Consider the following 20,819-nt stretch of genomic DNA (forward strand, 5'->3'; position numbering starts at 1 on the left):
AAAGTTAAAAAACCCCCACAATTTTAACTTATGTGCTCTCATTAAAACCACTCTGCTGTCTCAGTGCTGGGCCCAGAAGAGGAGAGCCAGCAATACACTGTGCATGGATGGATTAGCTGAGCTGCTGCCAGGGCTGGGGGTGGCTGTACCACCACAGCCCCAGCTGGTCTGAGGTTAAGCCCAGGGGCTGCTTACAGAGGTCCCAGAAATCCCTGTCTTCCTGGAGGAAAGAGACTGCACAGAGCCAGACCCACAGTGGAGACATCATTTCACTGCCCACTTTCACAGGAGTCTGCGTTCACCACAGCCAGGACTGTTCCTGTGCTCAGCTCTGAGCCACAGTCCTGTCTGCTCCCAGGGATGTGCAGCCTCAACACAACCTTTATCACTGGTGGGGCTGGAGGGGTTTTGGGTGCTGGTGGGATTTTTTCCCCTCTTTGATGCTTTTGAAAAACAAGAGTGGAATCTATTGCTTCCTCCATTCACTGAGATAGGACAAAAATATATGTTTGGCCATGGTTTTACTCAAGTTTTCCATGCACCTCACAATTGTATACGTTTAGCAATTCCTCACAGCTGGGGTTCCTGCTTCTTTAACGCTCTGGGTGTGAGCAGCAAGGGCAGGACACCAATGAAGGGATCAAATGCAATGGGGCCAATTGACAGTGGAGGATATTTTTCCTTCCAGAAGCCTCAAATTAATTTCTGGTTCCCACAAACCAGGCTGGAGGGTGCAGTGTAAAACCCACTAACAAACCTGGCTCCTGCACCTGGCTGCCAGCCGCACCTCCCTCCCATCCGAGCTCCAAATGAAAGGCTCTCACCCTGCAGCAGGGTTTAAACACCACCATAAGAAGCGACACTGCATCAATGGCTCTGTTGGGAGGGTGGTCAGCAAGAGCCTCTGCATTGTTTGTTACAAAGGTGGCCAACAAGAGAGGAAACCCAGGAAACACTGCAACCCCACTACCTTTTGATGGAGGTCATGCCACGTCTCAGAGAAAATCAGCAGGGCAGTGTGGGCCAAAGGATGCTATCCCAGCCCCTCAGGAAAGGAGCTGCTAATACACCACCAGGAGACTGATCTCCACTTGATGCACTTTAAATAACAGAGTGAAAAAAAGGACAGGAAACAAGGAGGTGGAAGAGATGCAGCTCAAGTGCTGCCCAAGGCACTCATCTCCTGTCTCCCTCTCATTTCTAACCATTGCCTGTCAGCTCCACAATGCTGGGAGCTCCTGGATGAGGCCCATCCCATGTCAGCACAAGGCTCCCCAACAGCTTCTCTTGCCTGATATTACCTGTGCAAAGCACAGCCCCATCTCCTCCGTGGGTGCTCCCTCCCAGGGGCAGCTGACAAAGGAACAGCTGAGGTATCTCTGTATGTACATTATTCCTTTCCCTAGGAAGCCAAATGTCAGAATTACTTAGCATGGAGCACACCCAATTTTTTTGGCTACTTTCAGACAGCAAGGCTCCAGAAGACCTCTGATAATCAAAGACAACAGCTTCTTTGTAATGCTGACTCTCTTGGCCCCTTGCTCACCCACATAAACTCTGACCCTCAACTCTTCCTGCTCAAATCTGAAAATCCCACATCTTATAGCAAAAATTCCCATTCAACACTGGAGTGGTTTTGGATGCACAACCATCCAAAGAACTTAACAATGAATAAAGAGTGATCATGTATTTTAAGGTTTTACAAATTCAGATTGTTTTTCCTATGAGGAAAAAAAAAATAGAAAAGTTGTGATACACCAGCCAAAGTTCCCACTTGCCTCAGACATGAAGGCCCTGGAGCCTCTCAGAAATCATCACCTGGTCTCATTCTGTGAGGCATTTTACCTTGAAGCACACTCCTGAAAGTGACAATAGCCTATGCAAGTACATGAGAAATTCAGAGCAAACAACAGTCATTTAGGACTGTTCAAGTGAGAGCCACTTATTCTCGTATTCTATTATCCCATACATTTACCAGGGTGTCCAGCTCCTCACCTGCAAATAGGGCAGGGTGGCTGTTCACCCAAAATCAGAGAGGTGGTGTAAAGACATGCATTGAGAGCTGCCTCCAGAGCCCTGCCATACAGGAACAGATATATTTAGGATTGCACATACCAGCATCAATACAAACACACTCAGTTATGAGGATGCAAATGAAAGCAGCCATAAAAAAAAAAAAAGAAAAATAGAAGACTCTTGGTTAAATCAGAATTGTCTTTTTGCTGTAGGAATCCAGTGGTTAAGTATTTGTGACCTTGCTTCCATTAAAAAGTTCCTGGAAATGCAGATGCACCTCCTGTTAACGTCAGTGAAATGTCTCCTGTGGACTTAACTGTCCTCAGATCTGCATCTTGCACAAGACAGCGAGCGTGTGTGTGGTACTGGCATGGGGGAAACAGCTGAACATGTACAACAATTAGCTTTAAAAATGTAAGATTCCGGCTATTGTTTCATTTGCCTGTCCCTGGGGATCCTCAGCATTACTGTATTATTGGTGATGCTAAATGGGGTTTTCAACAAAGCTGGTCTGAAGGCTTGTGAATGCCAAAACAGCATTTCAACCCATTAAACTTCACAGACGAAACAACTTCTTCTAAAAATAACCATCGGTTCTTCCCACTAGAAAAAATAAAAGTCTGGCCAATTCCTACCATGCCAAGTTTTCAGGCAGTCCTGATTTTTATGGCTGAGCTTATTAAGCTCTGAAGAAAAGCAGATTTATAATGGAAACAACCGACAGAGCCGAGTTATAGGTAAAGAGCAGCCACCCTACACAACAGAGCTGCCAGCAACTGCTGGCAAACACATTCCACCTTCCTAATCCTGAATTTTCCTGTTCAGAGGAAAAGATGAGATGTCTTAGCTCCTGCTAACACCCTTGCCATTATGTTGATGCAAATACAGTCACGAGGCAATTACCAGCCCAGCCAAGGGCCAGCCATTGTGGGGCTGACAATAGATTGTCAGAGGAGAAACAAATACCCTCAACCTTCTCCAAGATTTTAAGTCTCATTAGTATAAATCAGTAACCCAATTAATGAGGGGTTTAGTATATTGATTTGCATCAGGTTACATAAATTAATGACACACGTAGTGGGAGTCAGTGTGGCAGGACATGCTGGGAAGATGAGCAGCTACCTAAGGGAATACGTGAAAGGGGGCACAAGCACCCCAGATTTTGTGATAGGGATGAAGCTGCTCCCACCACTCAGCTCCTACACAACCACCAGAGAGACAGATGTTACCTGGTTGTTGAAATGAATCATGGGGTTGGAAAAAACCTCTAAGATCATCAAGTCCAACCATTAACCCAGCACTGTCAGGTCCACCACTAAACCATGTCAATTACTAACAACTGAGGCAAATCTACTGATGCAAACCCATTTCAACAGTTGCAGGAATCTCTGTCTAAGGGTTAAATGAACGTAGCTTGCAGGGGATGACCAAGGTCCATGGCTGAGACACATTGCTGCCCTGCTCCTGCTGGAACACAGGGCATAGATTAAGAGGGGCAACCTTGTCTGATTTGGGAAAAAGGAGCCAGCAAAGATTTGGGAAAAAGGAGCCAGGTCAGAAAGGAACCACGAGACCAAGACACAGTGAGCAGGCTGAAAAGGAGACCAAAAGGGCAAAGGGCAATGAGGCAGAGCAGGTTCAAGGAGGAAAAGCATCTCCACCAGCTACTCTCCACCTATCCACCCGACAGCACAGGGATAGTAACCAGAGGAAGGCAACACGACATTAGGATGCGCCATCAGCATCCTCCAAAACCTGCCTAAAGGTTTAGCAAAAGCCTCTTTTTCAGGGCTGCCTGCTCCTTCTGCACCCAGCTGGGTCCCCAGCCCTGCCAGGCTGCATAGCCCAGGGGATCATGAAAAGGATAGTCGTCCCTTCCAGAGGAGAGGGACAAAGGGATGGGCCATGCCCAGGGTGCTTTCCCCTCCTCCCAGGGCAGGCAGCCCCTCCTTGCTCCAACAGCTATAAAAGGGCTCTCAATCCATGTAATCCATTAGATACAAATTACAGCGATTTGAGCACACTTGACCCAGAATTACAGCATGCCAATAAAGAGCTGTGTCTTCCCAGGCAATTTACACTGTTACAAGCCCTCAAACAAACCACAGCAGAGGATTAAACAACAAGAAAAGCAAACCAAACCCAGAAAACTTAATGCTGAAACAGCATTATTAAGAAATGAAAACCATTACTAGGGTTACTTCACACTCAGGTGGTCCTAAAACCACCACTATTGCACCATCTCTAACCAAAATGTGTCTTGCAGACACCTTAAACCATTAAATTCAGCCACTTGAAAGAAGATTCCACAAAGCACAGCACTACACATTTGGGATGGGGACTGCAATGTTTCTGCATCAATTTTCACCCCCTTCTACACAGTTTTTGTGTTCTTTTTTTTTTTTTTTAAATTACCATCAGTCCTAGAGAACATTCCAAGGAAGAAAAGCAGTAGAGATCAGGCAACCCTCCTGCCAGCCTGGCAGGCACTGCAGTGTTGACTTAAGGACCACTGCAGGCAGATGGCCACTAGCCATCACATCTGGCAGAGTCACTGCAGTTATCCCAGTCAGTACAGCTTACACAGAAAAAAAAAGCCATCAGCATTAAAAAACAAACCCAAAAGTTCAAGTTATTTTCTTCCAACAATCAAAGGTGGATTTATCCAGGCTCGGATTTCCTGCAGCAGCAATGCCCACCAGCTTACACACACACAATCCTTGGTTCTCAGAGTGTCCAGGATGCTCCAAGCTTGCCAGTGCTGGCAGGACCCGGGTGTTTGCCTCTCCAAGCAGTGCCAGTGGCACAGGCTTTCCCAGGGACAAGAGAAAATGCTGCAGTTTTATGCTGGCAAGCAAAGGGCAAGAACAGGGCAGCAGCCCCCGGTGCTGGCTGTCACTGATCTGGCTACTGCTGTCACCACGGGGGCACACTGCCACATTTATGGGCAGGAGGGAAGAGGGTGGCTTTGTGGGAAAGGAGACAAACAGGGCTGGCAATTACTATGGGACACAGGATCATTAAAAGCATCCCAACAGACAGAAGGGATTTTTATGTGCCATGCTCCGAGATGCCCAATGCCAGATGCTACCATGAGAAAGGAGCCAGGACCACACCAGAGGCTTGCCCTGTCCAGCAAGGCTTACATCCAGCAAAGCAATTAGGGGATGGTGATGGAAAGTTCAGCACCATCTGGTCTAAGAAATGACCACTGTACTGAGAGGTTGCACCTCCTGATATTAATACCCCGGACTGCTTGTGAGGACAAACCCAGGTTGGCTCAGCCAGGGGGAGGAGTAGGACCCTGTCCTGGGGTGTGGAAGGGCTCCTCTTGTTGCTGTGGCCATTTGCCCCAGCTTGGGGGGGCACCACCCATCGAAGCACAAAACAAAAGACTGATCACAGCAGCCCCATTATGTGCTCTCCTTTGAAACACTGACCACAGCAGTCCCAGTAAGTGCTCTGCTTTTCCCCCTCCACGTGTTGACTGCAAGGCTGTGGCAGCACTGAGCTGCACGTGTTTCAGGAAAGGCACCTGAGCTGTTAAAGCTTTTAAGTCCTTTTAAGGGCTGGATTTTTTGTTCCAGCTCACTGGGAGACAGCACCTCCCATGCTGCCAAGGACACCACCTTTCTGTTTCATTTTGCATTTGAAGCTCATTACCAACTCCAGTAACTTTAATTATTAATTCTACGTATGGGAATTTTTCTTTAAATCATGCTTATAATGGCAATGGTTATGTGGAAAAAAGGGAAATACTTGAAGGAGGGGAGTGCATGCTTTCCCTGAAGTCAGCAGTATGACTTGTCCCTACCCGTATGGTTTAGTTTACAAGCTCATGTCAGAGAGCCAGTTTCACACACAAACACAAAATAAAAGCAGGAACACAACTTTTGATCATCCTACATTGATGTTTACTCTTGTTTCCTGTAGCCCCAGGTGACAAATCTGTCCTTTATAGAGTGGAAGATCACTGTGCTATTAACAAAGTCAATTGGACACACCTAAAATTGATGGCAGGTCTTTCCATTGGCGGCTTGTAACAAATTAAGGAATAATAATTAGTAAGCAATTAGTTGTAAAACGATAAATATAAATTCAGAAGTGTTTTTCTTTTCTGAGCAGAAACGCTCAGAAGCAGGAGAATTTACAAGCAACTTTCTTACATATGAACACTTACGCCAAGAAGGGAGATGTTGGAGCAGGCAGCCCCTCCCAACACAAGAGCTTTTGTTCCACCAATCTCTGAACTCTGAAAAAGTTTTATTTTTTTATTCTTTTTTTTCTTCATTTAGCTCTGCTGGCCTGCCAGCTGGGTATGAGCCAGAAGGGTTATCCAGTCAGACCTTACTGCGATATATTTACAATGGTAGTGCATCTAAGGTTTATTTCAGGATTAAAATTCAAATGGCTAGAACCATTTAAATAATTAAAGGGCAATCAGAAAATTCCATGAAACCAAACAAATCAGGAAAAGTCATGGAAACCATCAGTAATATTTAATTCAGAAATTCTCTTTGTTAGGGAACTTAGCTGAAAGAAAACAGCTGGATGTAGTTCAACCCTCTAAATTAAAAACAATCTAACAAGGTCTATAGGGATAACTCTTTCAGCTACATACTGGAGACCAGATTCACTTCTACCAAGTAAATGCAATAGCACTCAAAGCTAGAAAGGAAATTCCTCAGAACTGAGGTAGTTTCTAAGTATCAGCACATTTTCCAATTCCTTGCAAGGCAACTTAGCTATTTACAATCCACTTTTTCCCACACATAAATTTATAACTTTTTCAATTTTATGGTTCCATGATTTATTTTCTAAAGAAAAATAATCTAGCCAGAATATCCCTAACTCTACTAACATCATGTTTTAATAAATAACTGGCTACTTCTAGTAAAATTAAGCCTCCAGGATTGTTTATACCAGCCAAGAATACGTCTTTATAGCTTTGCAGAAATTTGGTGTGAAAATAAAGTTGAATATAATGCTGACCCTGAGCTAACAAGTAATTAATGCTTCAATATAAAAATAGAAAATTATCCTTTATGACACAAGGGTGGAGTAGAGCAAACCCTCTCTCTCTGGGTTGCTCTCCTGGCCAGATCTCAGTGTCCAGTCAGACCTGAAGGCTACCCAAAGCAGGAGATGTGCAGAATAATTTTGAGTCTTTTCAAAGACACGGCTTTCGCTAAACTCTTTTAAAAATTATTTCATTTTTGTTTTTAAAAATATACACTTCTTTTATTCATGAGTTGCTGTTCACCACAACACTGTTCCAATTGCAACAGCACAGGTAGAGAGAGGAGAGTGTCTCAGGTAGTGCCAAAAAGCTTCAGGTGCTGGGCATCAGCTCCCAGGAGGCCAAACACCAAAAAGGACATGTCTTCAGCCCTGCCAGCTCCTGCCTGCTCCTACTCCCATCTGCCTGCAACAGTGCCTGCTCCTTCCCTTTTGCCCCCATCAGAGAGGAAACAAAACTCTTGTAGAAACAAACCCAACACCCCCCGCCTACCCTCCCACAAAGGACTCCTTAAAACCAAAACCAAAACAATTAAAAAAAAAATATCAATCCAGCATCCACCTAACAAATTTGCAGACAAGACACAAATTGGCATTTGGATCTGCGAGACGACAAGTTGCTTCCAACCGAACAAGTTTAATGCCTCATTCCCATAGGGGATGCACATCAGGAACTGACCCACGGGAGTTACAGCCAATTGTAAGGATCCTGGGGAGCAAATGACATCTCTTCTTAGCGTCTGCAGAACGGGAATTCTCTGTAGTCCCTTTCAATTTAACCAAACCTCCTGTAAAGCAAGCACAACCTGCTCCTGGCATTGATGCCCCATACAAACAGGGCCCTTGGCACGCTGACCAGCTCTGCCTTCACCTTCTGTTTTACCACATAATAAAGACAAATGACTTCCACCTCTCTCCAGATAAGGCAACTAACATAATGTGGATAAATGGGAAGTTAACTACATGAAACATTTTCTGCTTGTTGGGCAATTATTTTTTCCCCATAAGATTACATGATAAATAAAACCTGCTTCTGTACAGATATTTCTCATTTCAGAAACACATACTTGTTACAGGCCAAGAGAAGACCCTGGGGTTTTTGTTTTTGTAAGAAATACAGCAAAAGAAAAAAAAAAAAGAAGTGATAAAGACACAAATGCAGAGCTAACTACAGGCTTGTATATACATTTTTGTTATCCACCTCTAAAATGGACTCTTGGAGAACAGGATAGACTGGTAGTCCCCGTTCCTGTTATTCCCAGAATAGCAAGGGAAAAAAAAAATAAATCAGTATCTTAAAACCAGTGGCAACATAGTAAAAACTGTACACTGTTGTCCATTAACTTAAAAAGCAAAGTCTCTAGATGGTATAAAAGTGAAAGCAGATGCCTTCTACCTTTGATAATAAAAGTCTTTCCCCCCCCCTATGCTGCACAATTATCTCCATTGTCTTTGCATGGCCAAGAACAAAATGCTAAGGAGCAAGGCTGCTTGTGATAGACCGCTCCTGGCAGCGGCAGAAGTGTTCACGTTCTTATCGCTCTTGTTGGAGTTCCGAGTGACCTCGGTGGCGTTGAACTCGAACTCCGGGGAGCACTGCTGGAGCTCGCAGCCGCTGCCGCTCTCCTCCCCGCTGCTCTCCTCACCTGTGGGAGACAAACACACCTGCTATCCTCCTCTGCTGTCTGCAGCCCCAGGGCAGAAGGCAGCAGGGGGAAATGGCAAGAGAATGGCTGTTTTGGTATTTACAAGATGTCAGCGTGGGTCCTGCGGTTAATGTGACTGCTGTGTGCATCTGTCAAATCTGGGCAAGGTGTGCTTGCAGCCAGTTGTGTCCTGGGCTGCACCAAAAGCAGTGTGACCAGCCAGTCGATAGAGGGGATTTGCCCCCACTACTCTGCTCCTGAGACCCCAGTTGGAGTCCTGCCCTCAACATAGGAAGGATCTGCAGGAGCAAGTCCAGAGGAGGCCACAAGAATGCTGAGGGGCTGGAACACCTCTCCTATGAGGACAGGCTGAGAGAGCTGAGGTTATTCAATTTGGAGAAGGGAAGGCCCCAGTGAGACCTTACTGCAGCCTTTCAGTACTTCAAGGAGGCTTATAAGAAAGGTGGGGACAAACTTTTCAGCAGACCCTGTTGCAATAGGGCAAGGGTAACTAAAAGAGGGTAGATTTAGACTAGATATAAGGAAGAGATTTTTTTATGAGGGTGGTGAAACAGCGGCACAGGTTGCCCAGAGAGGTGATAAGTGCCCCATCCTTGGAAAGACTCAAGGTCAGGCTGGATGGACCGGGCTCTGAGCAACCTGTTCTAGTTGAAGATGTCCCTGCTCATGGCAGGGGGGTTGGACTAGACAACCTTTAAAAGTCCCTTCCAACGCAAACAGTTCGATGACTCTGTGGGAACAACCCTCTTCACACAGCCCGTCAGAGATGCCACTTCCCACCCTCTTTACCAACACGCTTACCCAGAGCTGAAGGTTAACCAGCTACCCCATGTTAGCATGAAATCCAAATAAAAAGGGAAAAAAGAAAAAGCAAAAGGCGAACCACAGCAAACATACTTATGTCAATGAAGTCGACGTCGTTCCCACTGTACGCGTTCTTCAGCTTGTTGGTCATCACCCGCAGAGCCATGATTTGCCGGCGAATCACCATGTCTGGCTTGGTAATATCAACTTCCACCTCCGGGTTGTTCACTTGACTCGCTAAGCCATTTCCAGTCACCGCAAAGTCATACCTGAAAAGAAACCATTCCTGCTGGCACCAGAGCTGCAGCCTGGCAGGGTCCCTGTGCCAAAGGGTGACAGCATGGGAACTTGGCAATGCCACCCCTGTTTTCAGTCTGGGTGATACTCTGAGCCCAGTGTGATCTTCCCACGTGCTAAACCTCACAAAGCACCTCTCTGGCTTCTTACTCCATCTTCCCTCCCTGCAATCTCTGCAGCATGTGGAAATAAACACTGTTTTCATTTATGCTGTGCCACATAGGCAGGGGAAGGACAATTTTCTCCCCAACTTGAAAAGAGAAAGAAGATCTGGGGTTTATAATAATAATGGCTTTCAACAGCATAAATCAGCTTGCTGCAGGCAACAGAGCAAAACAAGGTGCTGAGATGCCTTGATGCCCAGTTAGATGACACTTTTGGGAAAACAACCTTCGAGGCCATAGTTATCCCAGAGAAACCTATAGTGACTGTTGGAGGCAAGTGTGTCATTCTGGCTTTGCATAATGCACCTAAACCATCAAGCTGGGATATTGAATGTGTGCTTCTCACCATGCAGACATGAGATGCAATTTCCCTAATAACCCCAGCAGGAGAAACACCTGTGATGCTGAAGATGAGAACCTGTAGCCCCACACATCAGAGGAGGGAAGAGCCAAGCTGCTCAGCCTCAGAAGGCATGCATGCTCAGGTCTGAACACACGTACAGCCTCTTAGTTAAAAAGAGAGACTAAGCAACAAAATCCAACAGAACACATCTCCTGAAACTGGTCTTTGGAGCATCATCTTATAGAGTAAGAACAGGACACATTTCTCCTTCCTCCAATTACCTGACTTGCTAGAAAAATCAGTTTAACAGAAGAAAACATTACTTTTCTTAGTTCTGATACCAACATCAGTATCATGAGAGAGAGAAAAGCTTTTAGCACAGTCTACTGATTCTGGAGACCAGGCAGTGAGACAAAGCATATGTGTGAAGAGTATGCTCAAATCCTGTCCTGTGTATGGGAGTAACAATGATGATGATTATTGGTAGTGGTAGTTTTGTTATTATTTGTGATCAATATTATATGTTTCAAAGAAGTTGAAGACCAAAGTGTGGAAGACTACCAAACTTTTAGCTTCTCAGTCACTGGGAAAATGCTAACAGCAAATCAAATTATCTTGCACAACCCCATATGTCCAGCCCCCCCTCTGCCTCCTTGCCCAGTGCTGCCAAGTCTCCATCTCTCCTCTGTACTCATGTGACCCTTGCACACACTGGGGATACCTGCTATGAAAAGCCCTGTAGAAGCTGCTGATAAACAAGACTTCAGGAGGCAGAGCCATTTCTTGTCACAGAGACCCAAAGCATCACCCTGGCCAAGTATGGCAGAGTTTCAGGCACAAACAAAACAGCGCAAAATTTAAGCAGTGTGTCTTAGTCCTGTGGCCCAAAAATATCAAGGGCAAAAATTGCTATTACTCAGAAAAACTGCTGGAAAACCCGGGACAACTGTTTTTTTTTTTTTAATGGAACATCTTGGATTGTGCTTATTTCCCCAGTAAGCAAAGAGAAAAAAAAGAAACTTGTATTTCCAAAAAAAAAGTTAAACAGTTACATAAACCATATGACAGAAGAACTTTGGCTTACTCATGTGTTGGCAATTTCTTCCCTACAAGAAAAAAAAAAAAGAGTTTCGTAACTCTTTTTCCATCAAAAGTGTGAATGAAACCACTGGCCTCCTTGTGCCACTGACCTCAGCAGTGGAGAAGGTCTCCAGGCTCCATCACCCCTGCCCTTGCTCAACAAAGAAACCAGTTCCTGGTGCAAATACCAACTGGGAGCACTGGGGCAGCAGCACTGTCAGACAACACAAGCATCCCTGCTCTTTGGTTGTGATACAGCATTTTGTACAGATCATTTCTCCAAATACATAAACAACCAATAAGAGGCTTAAGTCCAAGAAGAGGTGCCCTATCTGGGTATCTACACTTAATTCTCTCCTCTAAAGCAACCCCCACACAGAGCTTGGACATCCCTTTGGCTTTGCGTTCCAGTTCTCTCATTTACAAAAACAAGAGGGGTAATGGCAACAGCATGTCTTGGGAAAGCTGGAGTCACTCCAGTAGGAGAAGAGGGCTCAGAGAGAGGGGCCAGCACACTGGGAAAGGCTGGGGCAAGAGGGAGAGGGTTAACGAGGGGAGGCAGCATCGCCAAACCTGCTCTTGGCGCTCCCATTCCAGCACTCGTTCTCATTGACAGTGCCTACAGACATCTTTTCATCATTGCAAATGTTGCCAGGGAGAGATGACCAAAACTTTTTGGCTTGCTTCAGCTTCTCTTTCACATCAGTAACCTATTAAGCCAGAGAAAAAAAAGAAATACAAAACATAATCCAGAATACCAAACGCTCATTAAAAGCAAAGTAAGGAAAGTATTTTTTATCACAACAGACATACACAGGCCAGATCTTCAGGCTGCGTGTTTTGATGGTTGATTTACTTTTTTAATACAAAATTAAACACTGCTCCTCAAACACATATTACTCATAAGCCAAGCCTTTAGCACAGGCACTTCTCTGACATAGAAGCATTGAGGTAATTCACGTCTAGAGCCATGGGCAGATTACACCCCTCAGAGAGTTAAAGACAGCCAAGGAATATTAAGCAACCCTATAAATTAAAAATGGAAAATTACACACTGTGGTACACGGGTGTGAAGCACCTGAGTGGCACCAGCAGGACCAGGCACTCACCAGTCGGTCCAAGCTCGTGCCAGCAGCTGTAGTTGGCCGCTCCTCGGGGTTGTAGGGTCTGAAACGAGCACTGAAACCACTTTCAGAGACAGAGCGAGCAGTCCGGCCTTGGGCAAGTGTTTTTGGCTGGCCACATCCCTGGAAAACCTATGTGAGAGAAGGAAAGGATTTTATGAAATGGGATGTCACAGAAGCCTCCCTTCTCCAGGTTCCAACCCAGCCCCTGCCCAAAATCATACATCAACTTTATATATATACTAGAAAAGGCATTCAGGAAAAAACATATTGATGAGAATAGCAAAATAAAACACATTGAATAAATAAATCCCAAATGTCCTCTTGGCCCATTTACCTTCTGAGACACCTGCATGCTGTTCTCCTGCATGTTCATGATCGCATCTGAAATTTTCACATCAATGGGGTCCATGACTGACTCAATGTTGAAGGGACCCTCCAGCCTTTCTGCTACCAGCAGCATCGAATCTAACACAGAGAGAGATGAATGAAGGTTTTTAATGGAGGAGCTGCGAGAATAACGGGTACAAAGGATAACTGTTTGAGCACACAGACATTAACCACTGCAGTGTTGCCTCTGACCAGCGCACGTCTCCAGGAAACATTTTGCTCCATTCCCAGAGCCTACACCTTCACCAGGCACTTAGAGGTTGCCAGCACCAAACCACTGGCTCATATACATCAAAAGCCATGTTAAACGAGGGGGAGCCATTGCAGCCTGCCAACAGCAGCCTGTAATCAGTTCCTCCCATCAGAACAAGCATTACTAACAGCCTCCACTCCGTGCTCATTTATTAAAGGTTGCCTTGTGTCATTTGTTTTTCAAGACTGCTTTCAAAGCCACTGGCTTCCTCATGCTGGTCCTGAGCACAAGACACCAACTTCCAAGGGTCCAAGATGATCCTTGATACCATTTTTCCCTTACAGACAGCTACAGGGTTTTTGGTACCTGGGGAAGGCAAAGGATTGCACTCCCAGCATTACATGGACAATCTGCAGGATGGAGTCTGCAAGAGACCAGCGTGAATGCTGTGCACTCATGATGTATTTGGCACATCTCTAGGCAAGGGGAGAAGGAAAGTCCCTCAGCCAGCACTGGGTCACTCCTCCTGTGCTGACATGCACATCCTCATCAAATGCATCATTAAACGCAGCAGCTACTGAACATCCACCACTTCCTCTGGGAAATTACAATTGGCAATTGGCATTAAGGCTTTCACCTTGTACTGTGTTTGCATCCTCTCTCCGCTTCTCCTCTAGAAGGTGCCTCCAGGTACACACCTGGCACTAAGCTCTTGTTTCTTCTCACCCATCACAACCTTAATTTAATGGCAGTTTTCACTGCGGTCCCTCAACCCCAAAGCATTTGCTGGTCTCATCTCCTGCATCACTTCATGATGCTCTGCCACAGACTCATCTTTTTCCAGTTGCATTTAATTCTTCAATTTTTCCTAGCCTGAGTGATGAGGGAGGTCAGGACACAACAGTCCCTCCGGCCCTAAGGAGCTCCTCCCCGCTCCTAAGATACGCCTGTTCCCTTCCATTAAGGAGAACAGGTGTTTCACAGTCAGTCTATTAATCCTGAAAAGTGTTTCTCATGACATTCATCCTCCTCCTAAGTGCAGAAGGTATTTTCAACAAGCAGAAAACTTCTGTGGGCTCTGGCAATCTGTTAAAGCCCTATAAAGAAATTTGACATACCAAACAATTTAGTAATAGCTTTGCCTTAGTGCCCAAGTCATGTTAAACTACATTAAAAACCCCACAAACTGGTGACAACTATACGATTAAGCTATGTGTGCATCTAAAATGATAATAATAAGAGGAAGAGGAGGACGAGTAATAATAATAATAATCCAACACCAAAACTCCCACATGAACTGCAGATGTCTTCCTAGCCTGTAAATTCACTTTTTAAAGACAATTCAATATTCTAAAGTTTTGTTGGGTGTCAGTCAAAGGACTATCAGTCGATTAACCCACTCTCACTCACGCAGCTCCTCCAAGGTGTGGTTGTTTGGGGAGTGAACCTCAGGAGGAGCTGGTGTCCCCAGGAAAGCCCCTGGCTCTGGAGGCACACACCACCAGCATCAGTGACAGAGCTGTTGCAGGGCATGGCTGGAATTTAGCCGTCAGGGACTACAAGTAGGTCTGAACTAAATGCATTTAAAAAAAAAAAAAGGAAAAAAAAAGAAGGTAATAACAAATGAAACAAAGAGTCTTAGACTGTATTGTGGTGGGCTCCAATAAAGTGATGCTTCAAATCTCTGAGTAATGACTGCTAGCATGAATATACTATTGTGCCGGAGGAGAGAAAAATGCTTTTGATGTGCTACCAAATGGAGACTTTTGTAAACAAGTGGAGCACAACTTAAATGTGTTCATCATTGTCAAAGCTTTTGGGGTTTTTCACGCGCATAAAGAACATCCCAGTGCAGTTTTGCAGGAAGCCGCTCATTTCAAATAAAAATATTATGAATTGACAGATAATAAAACACACAAAATGCACAGGGCTTTTAAAAAAAAAAAAAAAAGAAAAATCATTCCATTTTGTAACTACTTAATTCTTCGAGTGGCCAGGAAAGGCCACAGATCAATAAAGTGTTTGTGAAAGACTGAAAGGAAACATAAACCCCAATTCTTCTGGCTGTTTGGCATCTTTGTAAACTTTGAGCCGGGCAGGCCATCCACAAGACCATGGGAATGTAGAGCGAATTGGGTCCTTTGTTAGCAGGGGTGCCATGGCGTTCCATGTATCACAGCCCAGGAATGCAGCCTCTGCTTTGACTGCCGATAGAGAAAATGCATTCGGCCTCCAGCAGAGCTGCCAAAGCTGGCGAGAAAAGATAAGGAAAGTAATAATTGGAGTTGGGATTGATACAGGCGAGGAGCACTAAATGAAATAAACTTTCATTAAAAAGCAGGGAGGGGAGAAAGGGGCTGAGGGTGGGGGGCTCTCCCTCATCTGCAGTTTTGATTTTGGAGGCATCCTGCAAACTTTTACCTCCCACCAGGAGCTGGCTGGTGTCCCCAGCTGCTGGCGAGCAGCAGTTCCCTCTGGCAGCCCCGTCTGACGTTAATAAGGCTGGCTGGGGTTCCGGGTACCGCCGGCACCGCTGCCCGCAGGAGGGGAGGATGCTGCTCCAGCACCAGGAATGAATCTTCGGAGCCATGCCTCTCCCAAAAAAGATTTTCCATTATTGGGAGAGAGGAGTTGATTATAAACAGCAATTACTTTGCCCCAGCTCTGGCGCAAAGTAATTGATATTTATAAGCCATAGCGAGGTGGCTCAGCTTTGCTTCACGAAAAGTCTGGCAGAGTGAAAAATGTACCCTGGCCATGTGTTACAAACACACAGCATGACAAAGACAGTCTCTCCTCCCTGTGATGGGGAGATACAAGTGGATTTGGGGGGGGGGGGGGAAACACAACCATCTAGCACCATCCTTTAAAGACCCTTTTCCTCTTGCATACATTTGTCCTTGCTACTGGCATTGAGACAATCCTTGGCAACAAAGCACCTCGCTCTCATGAAGGAAAGCAATTCTTTTGCATTGTGCCACCAATAATCAGAAACCCACATCTTCAGCCTCACTGTCTGACTTGAAGAACAAAAGGCAGTTTTCAGTCTTAACCCCAAGATCTGATTTAAAAGGGGAGGGAAGGAGGGGGAAGACCTTGACCATTCATTAACAACAATCTTTTTTTTTTTTTAAGGGGAAAAAAATTCTTTGCACACAAAGTAGTACTCCAGATATGTATATGGAGCCTGAATTCAACATCTTTGAGCAGAGTAAACCTTTGTGGGGGAAAAAAAAATCATGAAAAGGCACTGGAGATTAACACTGTTCATTCAGGAAAGCTCCAACCCCCCAATAGCCTGTTTGAAACAAAGTATACCCCTGTCTAATTGGTGTACAATTGTGTCAGGAATAGAGGGAGAAATAATTTAGATAGTTAAAGGGGAAAAAAGAGTACAATTCGGTCATTATTTCATACTCCACAGATTTAAATGGTACTTTGGAGAAATAAGGAATTACAAAGTCTTCTTGTCTCAAAAAACCTACAAACTTTATATTTGAGCTTGGAAAAGCTTTACGTAAGTGGCTTAACATACAGACCCACTAACACACACACGTGAGTATTTCATATGCACATGCACCCAAATTAATATAGACTGGCAGCATTTGTTGCAAGTTCTCCTGTTTAACTATCTTTAAATTGATTTGCTAGGTTCAAAATCTGATTTTGACTCATAATAAATCATCGCCATAATGTGGTACATAAACTCATGATGCAAAATCGCATTGAGCTCATGCAGGTGGGTTTTTGGTATTTTGTGGAGTGGTTTTGAGAGGATTTTTTGGGGTCTTGTTTATTTATTTAATTATTTACATCTTTAAACACAAACACACAAGAGATTTGTGGCATATGCCCTGCCCTAAACACCAGATCTACCTAATTTAATTTGTCTCGAGAGGAAAGTTGAGACAGAAACCAAAATCTGGAACATAACCAGCACCTGTTCAGTTATTAAACTGTCTAAAGAAAGCACAGCTTAAATTTTCTGTATCCGTACTCCACTGCAGGCATCAACCCAAAGTGCACGAACCAAGCAAATACTGCCAATAAACTTAACAAAGCTTAATACCATACTTAAGTAATGAGTGGGCAGGAAGCCCCTTGGGAAGGAAGCACTTCAAGAAGAAAGCTTTGCTTCCAACCTGGAATCACATGTATTTATTTTGTCTTGTTTAATAATCTTAATTATTGTATGCAGTCCCTATCAGTCTCGTGTGACAGGGCTCGCCAGCTTCCCCCGAGGTTCGAGGTTCGTTTTTAGCCGCATACCACCTACAGCAATTAGCTGCTTGTGCTTTTGTCTGTTTTCTGGCATTATGCCCTTCCCTTTCATGGGATTCCTCTTTTCTACTTGGACTAGATGTTTGCAAGTCTCCTGGCTTTGAGCTATTTCAGCAACAATTGTAGTTGAAATACTTAATATTCTCATGAGAAAGACTGGCTGGGAGGAATGGGGGGGCGGGGTGTCAGCCTCCCAGAGAATGACTTGGAAACCCAATTTAGTGTCACATTTAACTCCCTATATGGAGTACACACACACAAAAAACGCCTTCTGAAAATAACACCCTGCACATACCCAGTTGGCAGAGCAGCAAAGTGAAAATCCAGTGCACAAAACATGGAAAAACACATTCTAAGATGTAAATCTAGCCTCAAATGCCAACTATCAGCAATTTCCCCTTTTTTTTTTTTTTTTATCTTGCAGCTCAATGAAAGGGAAATCTTTTCTTTCTAACAGTCTTTTTTTTCTTAGAGTGGGATGGGAAGAGTACCGCAGCCTTTTCAGTAGCAGCAGATACTTTACATGTGCACTTCATCACACATTAACTGGAGTGAAGCGACTGCTCCCAAAGGATGCTCAATCACAGATAAATCAAACCTCCTGGAAAAGGAGCACAAACGAAAACATTTAACATTATCTATTGCCTGTGCCCACAAAATGTGATGCATTGCCAATTCTGATGAGCCTTGACCCAAGGAGGAATTTAACATTTCAGTCTAAATTTCATGTATCGAATGATACCGTGTGTAAGCACGGAAGAGAAATAACAACCAGGAGGAAAAGGATGGCAAAAGCACTCACATAGCGTCACGCAAGACCTATCAACAGTGCAAAAGGATGGTGGCTGAGTGCCAAATGAGCTGTTTAAAAACAGATTCAGACACATGTCCTATTCAATTTTTTAATGTAAAATCCAGGTCTTCAGCTTTTCCCAAAGCTCATCATGGCTGGCAGCAAGATTCCCAGGCTGCTGAAGAAGAAAGCTGGCTTTGGAAAAGACAGCTGTATGGTGACAATAATGTATAAGAAGTAGTATGGAAAAAACAGACTGTACACACGCTTGGTCCAGCAAGAAAAGACACTCCAAGCCTACAAGCACATGGCAGCTCCATGCTCCTAAAGCTTGCTGCAACAGAAGTCACTGGCATAACAGAAGTCTCATTTATTTATAAGTTAATGTGAATGGCAAAGGTGTGCTGTATAGAGAGGTGTGGAAGGAAAAGATATCCATCATAGACACCTGAAAAATCTGCTACAGCTCAGCACAGCCACTCACCATTCAGGTGAGGGACACAGTATCAGTGTAGACTCATATGCAGTTTTAACCCATATTGCCTTACCCATAAAGATATTCCACTCAGCGTCCAAGTCCCCTTGGTTGGCCAAGCAGCCTCTCATGACGTTAAAGCAATAGTTGTAACAGGGCTTCACTGATACCAAACCTCGGCAGTGTGGGCAGTACATCATTTTCAGCAGTGCTCGTGTACCCTGTGGCGTGGGGTTCACCTTTAAAAGAGAAAAAGAGAAGAAAATTAGCACTCAGTCACTAACCCACACATTTACCCCAAGGTGCATGGGACAGAGCTGTGCAGAGGAGATGCAAGGGCTCAGCCATCACCATCACCATCCAGTCAGAGCTCCCTGTTTACGTGGTCCAGGGATGTGGGGAAAGGATGAAGGGGTCTAGCTCACCTCCTTGGGTGTACCTGCCACTCCAGGGGTCACAGACAGTCCTCATCTCTGCAAAACATCACTTGTACTGCAATACACCTTATGTGTCATGGGACCCCTCCCAGGGTTGCAAGAACAGGAACTACAAGGGGACACGCAGCACTTAAGCTCAGGGAAGGCAGTAAAATGTGACCAAGTCAAATGATGTCACACAAAGCTGCACTATCTGAGCCCTGCTGCAAACACGTGCTGAAGAAGATGATGCTGGGATTTTTCAGGAAAAAGCGTCCAAGACAGGATATCTGCCACTGTCCCCGTACCAAACCCGCTGGGAGTGTGCCCTCCTCCTCGGCGCACACAGCACTGGCTCTTCTGGGACAATCGCCCAGCAGGGCTCTCCGGCACAGAGACCAGCTCCTTTATCTCGCATTCAACTCAGCATTTACATGACAGATACCCGGGTTCATTTACACTCAGCACTCATCACACTAAGTAACAGTTCCCCACACCCGGAGGAAGTGGCAGCTACAACCCCGCAGCTGAGGACAAGGCGGGGAGGACCCTTGAAGCCAACACGCAGCCACTGGGCGTGTGAGCAGAGCTGTCTGCAGCAGGCATGTCACCCCTGAGCCCTCAACAGGGCTATTTTCCAACGTGACTCATGGTCATTCATGTTTGATTCACTCTCTGGCCCAGCTTCAAAACATTCATTGAAACCATTTCCACCCAGCCAGTCCGAGGAGCATTAGCTCCATCCCAACACACTAGTGCCGACCACATGGTGGGTCTGTCTGAAGTGTTGAACAGAGAAGCTCCCTCAAGAGCAAGTTTAAGTGTTAATTAGCCACATAGGAAAACAGGAAATTTAGATTTTCTGATTTAGTGATCAGAGATACACTGACAAAACAGAAGTGGTCTCTGGTGTTTTAAATGATGCACTTGAGACTCCTAGTAAGGCGTTTAGGGAAAGTGCTCTAAATAGGTTGTGATCCATGACCATGCTGGAGGAGACACACAACATCCCTGAAAAAGAGGGAAGTCACTCCATACAAAGCACTGGAGATGTGGATGGCCTCCACATCTCATCTCTGGAGTTGGGAACAGACTTCATGGCAGAGAGGACAACAGGACTGAATGGAGATGAATGTACACGAGGAAGATCTGGTACCGCACACATGCTGAGGACCTTACTATTGCAAAGCCAATCTCAGTGTGAAGGATATGGAGAAACTAAACATGATCTTCTGGTGCAAAAACTAAGTGGCAACACATGAAACTAGGAGCAACAGATTTTAACAAAAATAAAACAGAAAAGAAAAGCTACATAATCAGGCTGGCATCAGCAGAATTTTAAACCCTCTTTTCTTATGAGAAGAGATGATAGATAAAAATCTGCTGTTTCTGACAACCCCAGAAAGACCACAGTTTCCCTTCAGTAGGCAAGCAAACTGGTTAGAGAGGCAGAAGGACAGTTTTCTGCAGCCGATGGAGCTCAGTGTTGGATTTTGGCTGGCCAGCAATGTTAATCAGACAGCATTTTACCCTTTTTTTGTCCATGAAGAGCCTGTTTGGCTGAGCAAAAGGAAACTCCATGTAGAAAGCTATTTGTGGTGATGGTGGAATCTGATTCAGATCCTTCAGAGAATATATACATTTTATATTTATATATATATTTGGAAGGCATAGTGGGAGCAGGAGCCCTAGCAGAAAGCTCCCTGTTGGGACAGCATGGCTTTAAAGCAGAGCTGGTTCAAACACTGGGAATAGCT

The 20,819-nt window shown here is 44.9% G+C and overlaps 1 protein-coding gene across 1 annotated transcript in view; it reads right to left on the reverse strand.

Annotated features, from left to right (window-relative positions):
- Positions 1 to 5,907: 5,907 nt before the first annotated feature.
- Positions 5,908 to 20,819, reverse strand: part of GPC4 (glypican 4) — a 37,879-nt gene continuing 22,967 nt past the window's right edge. The window contains exons 3-8 of the mRNA XM_008930705.2: positions 18,720 to 18,885; positions 12,852 to 12,982; positions 12,500 to 12,646; positions 11,964 to 12,100; positions 9,600 to 9,775; positions 5,908 to 8,681 (exon numbers count right to left, since the gene is read on the reverse strand). Of these exons, the coding sequence (XP_008928953.1) occupies positions 8,473 to 8,681; positions 9,600 to 9,775; positions 11,964 to 12,100; positions 12,500 to 12,646; positions 12,852 to 12,982; positions 18,720 to 18,885 (966 nt within the window). The 3' untranslated portion in view covers positions 5,908 to 8,472. The remainder of the gene's footprint in view (positions 8,682 to 9,599; positions 9,776 to 11,963; positions 12,101 to 12,499; positions 12,647 to 12,851; positions 12,983 to 18,719; positions 18,886 to 20,819) is intronic.

The sequence above is a fragment of the Manacus vitellinus genome, unplaced genomic scaffold, assembly GCF_001715985.3.
Source record: "Manacus vitellinus isolate BGI_N305 unplaced genomic scaffold, ASM171598v3 scaffold_19_pilon, whole genome shotgun sequence".
NCBI lineage: Eukaryota > Metazoa > Chordata > Aves > Passeriformes > Pipridae > Manacus > Manacus vitellinus.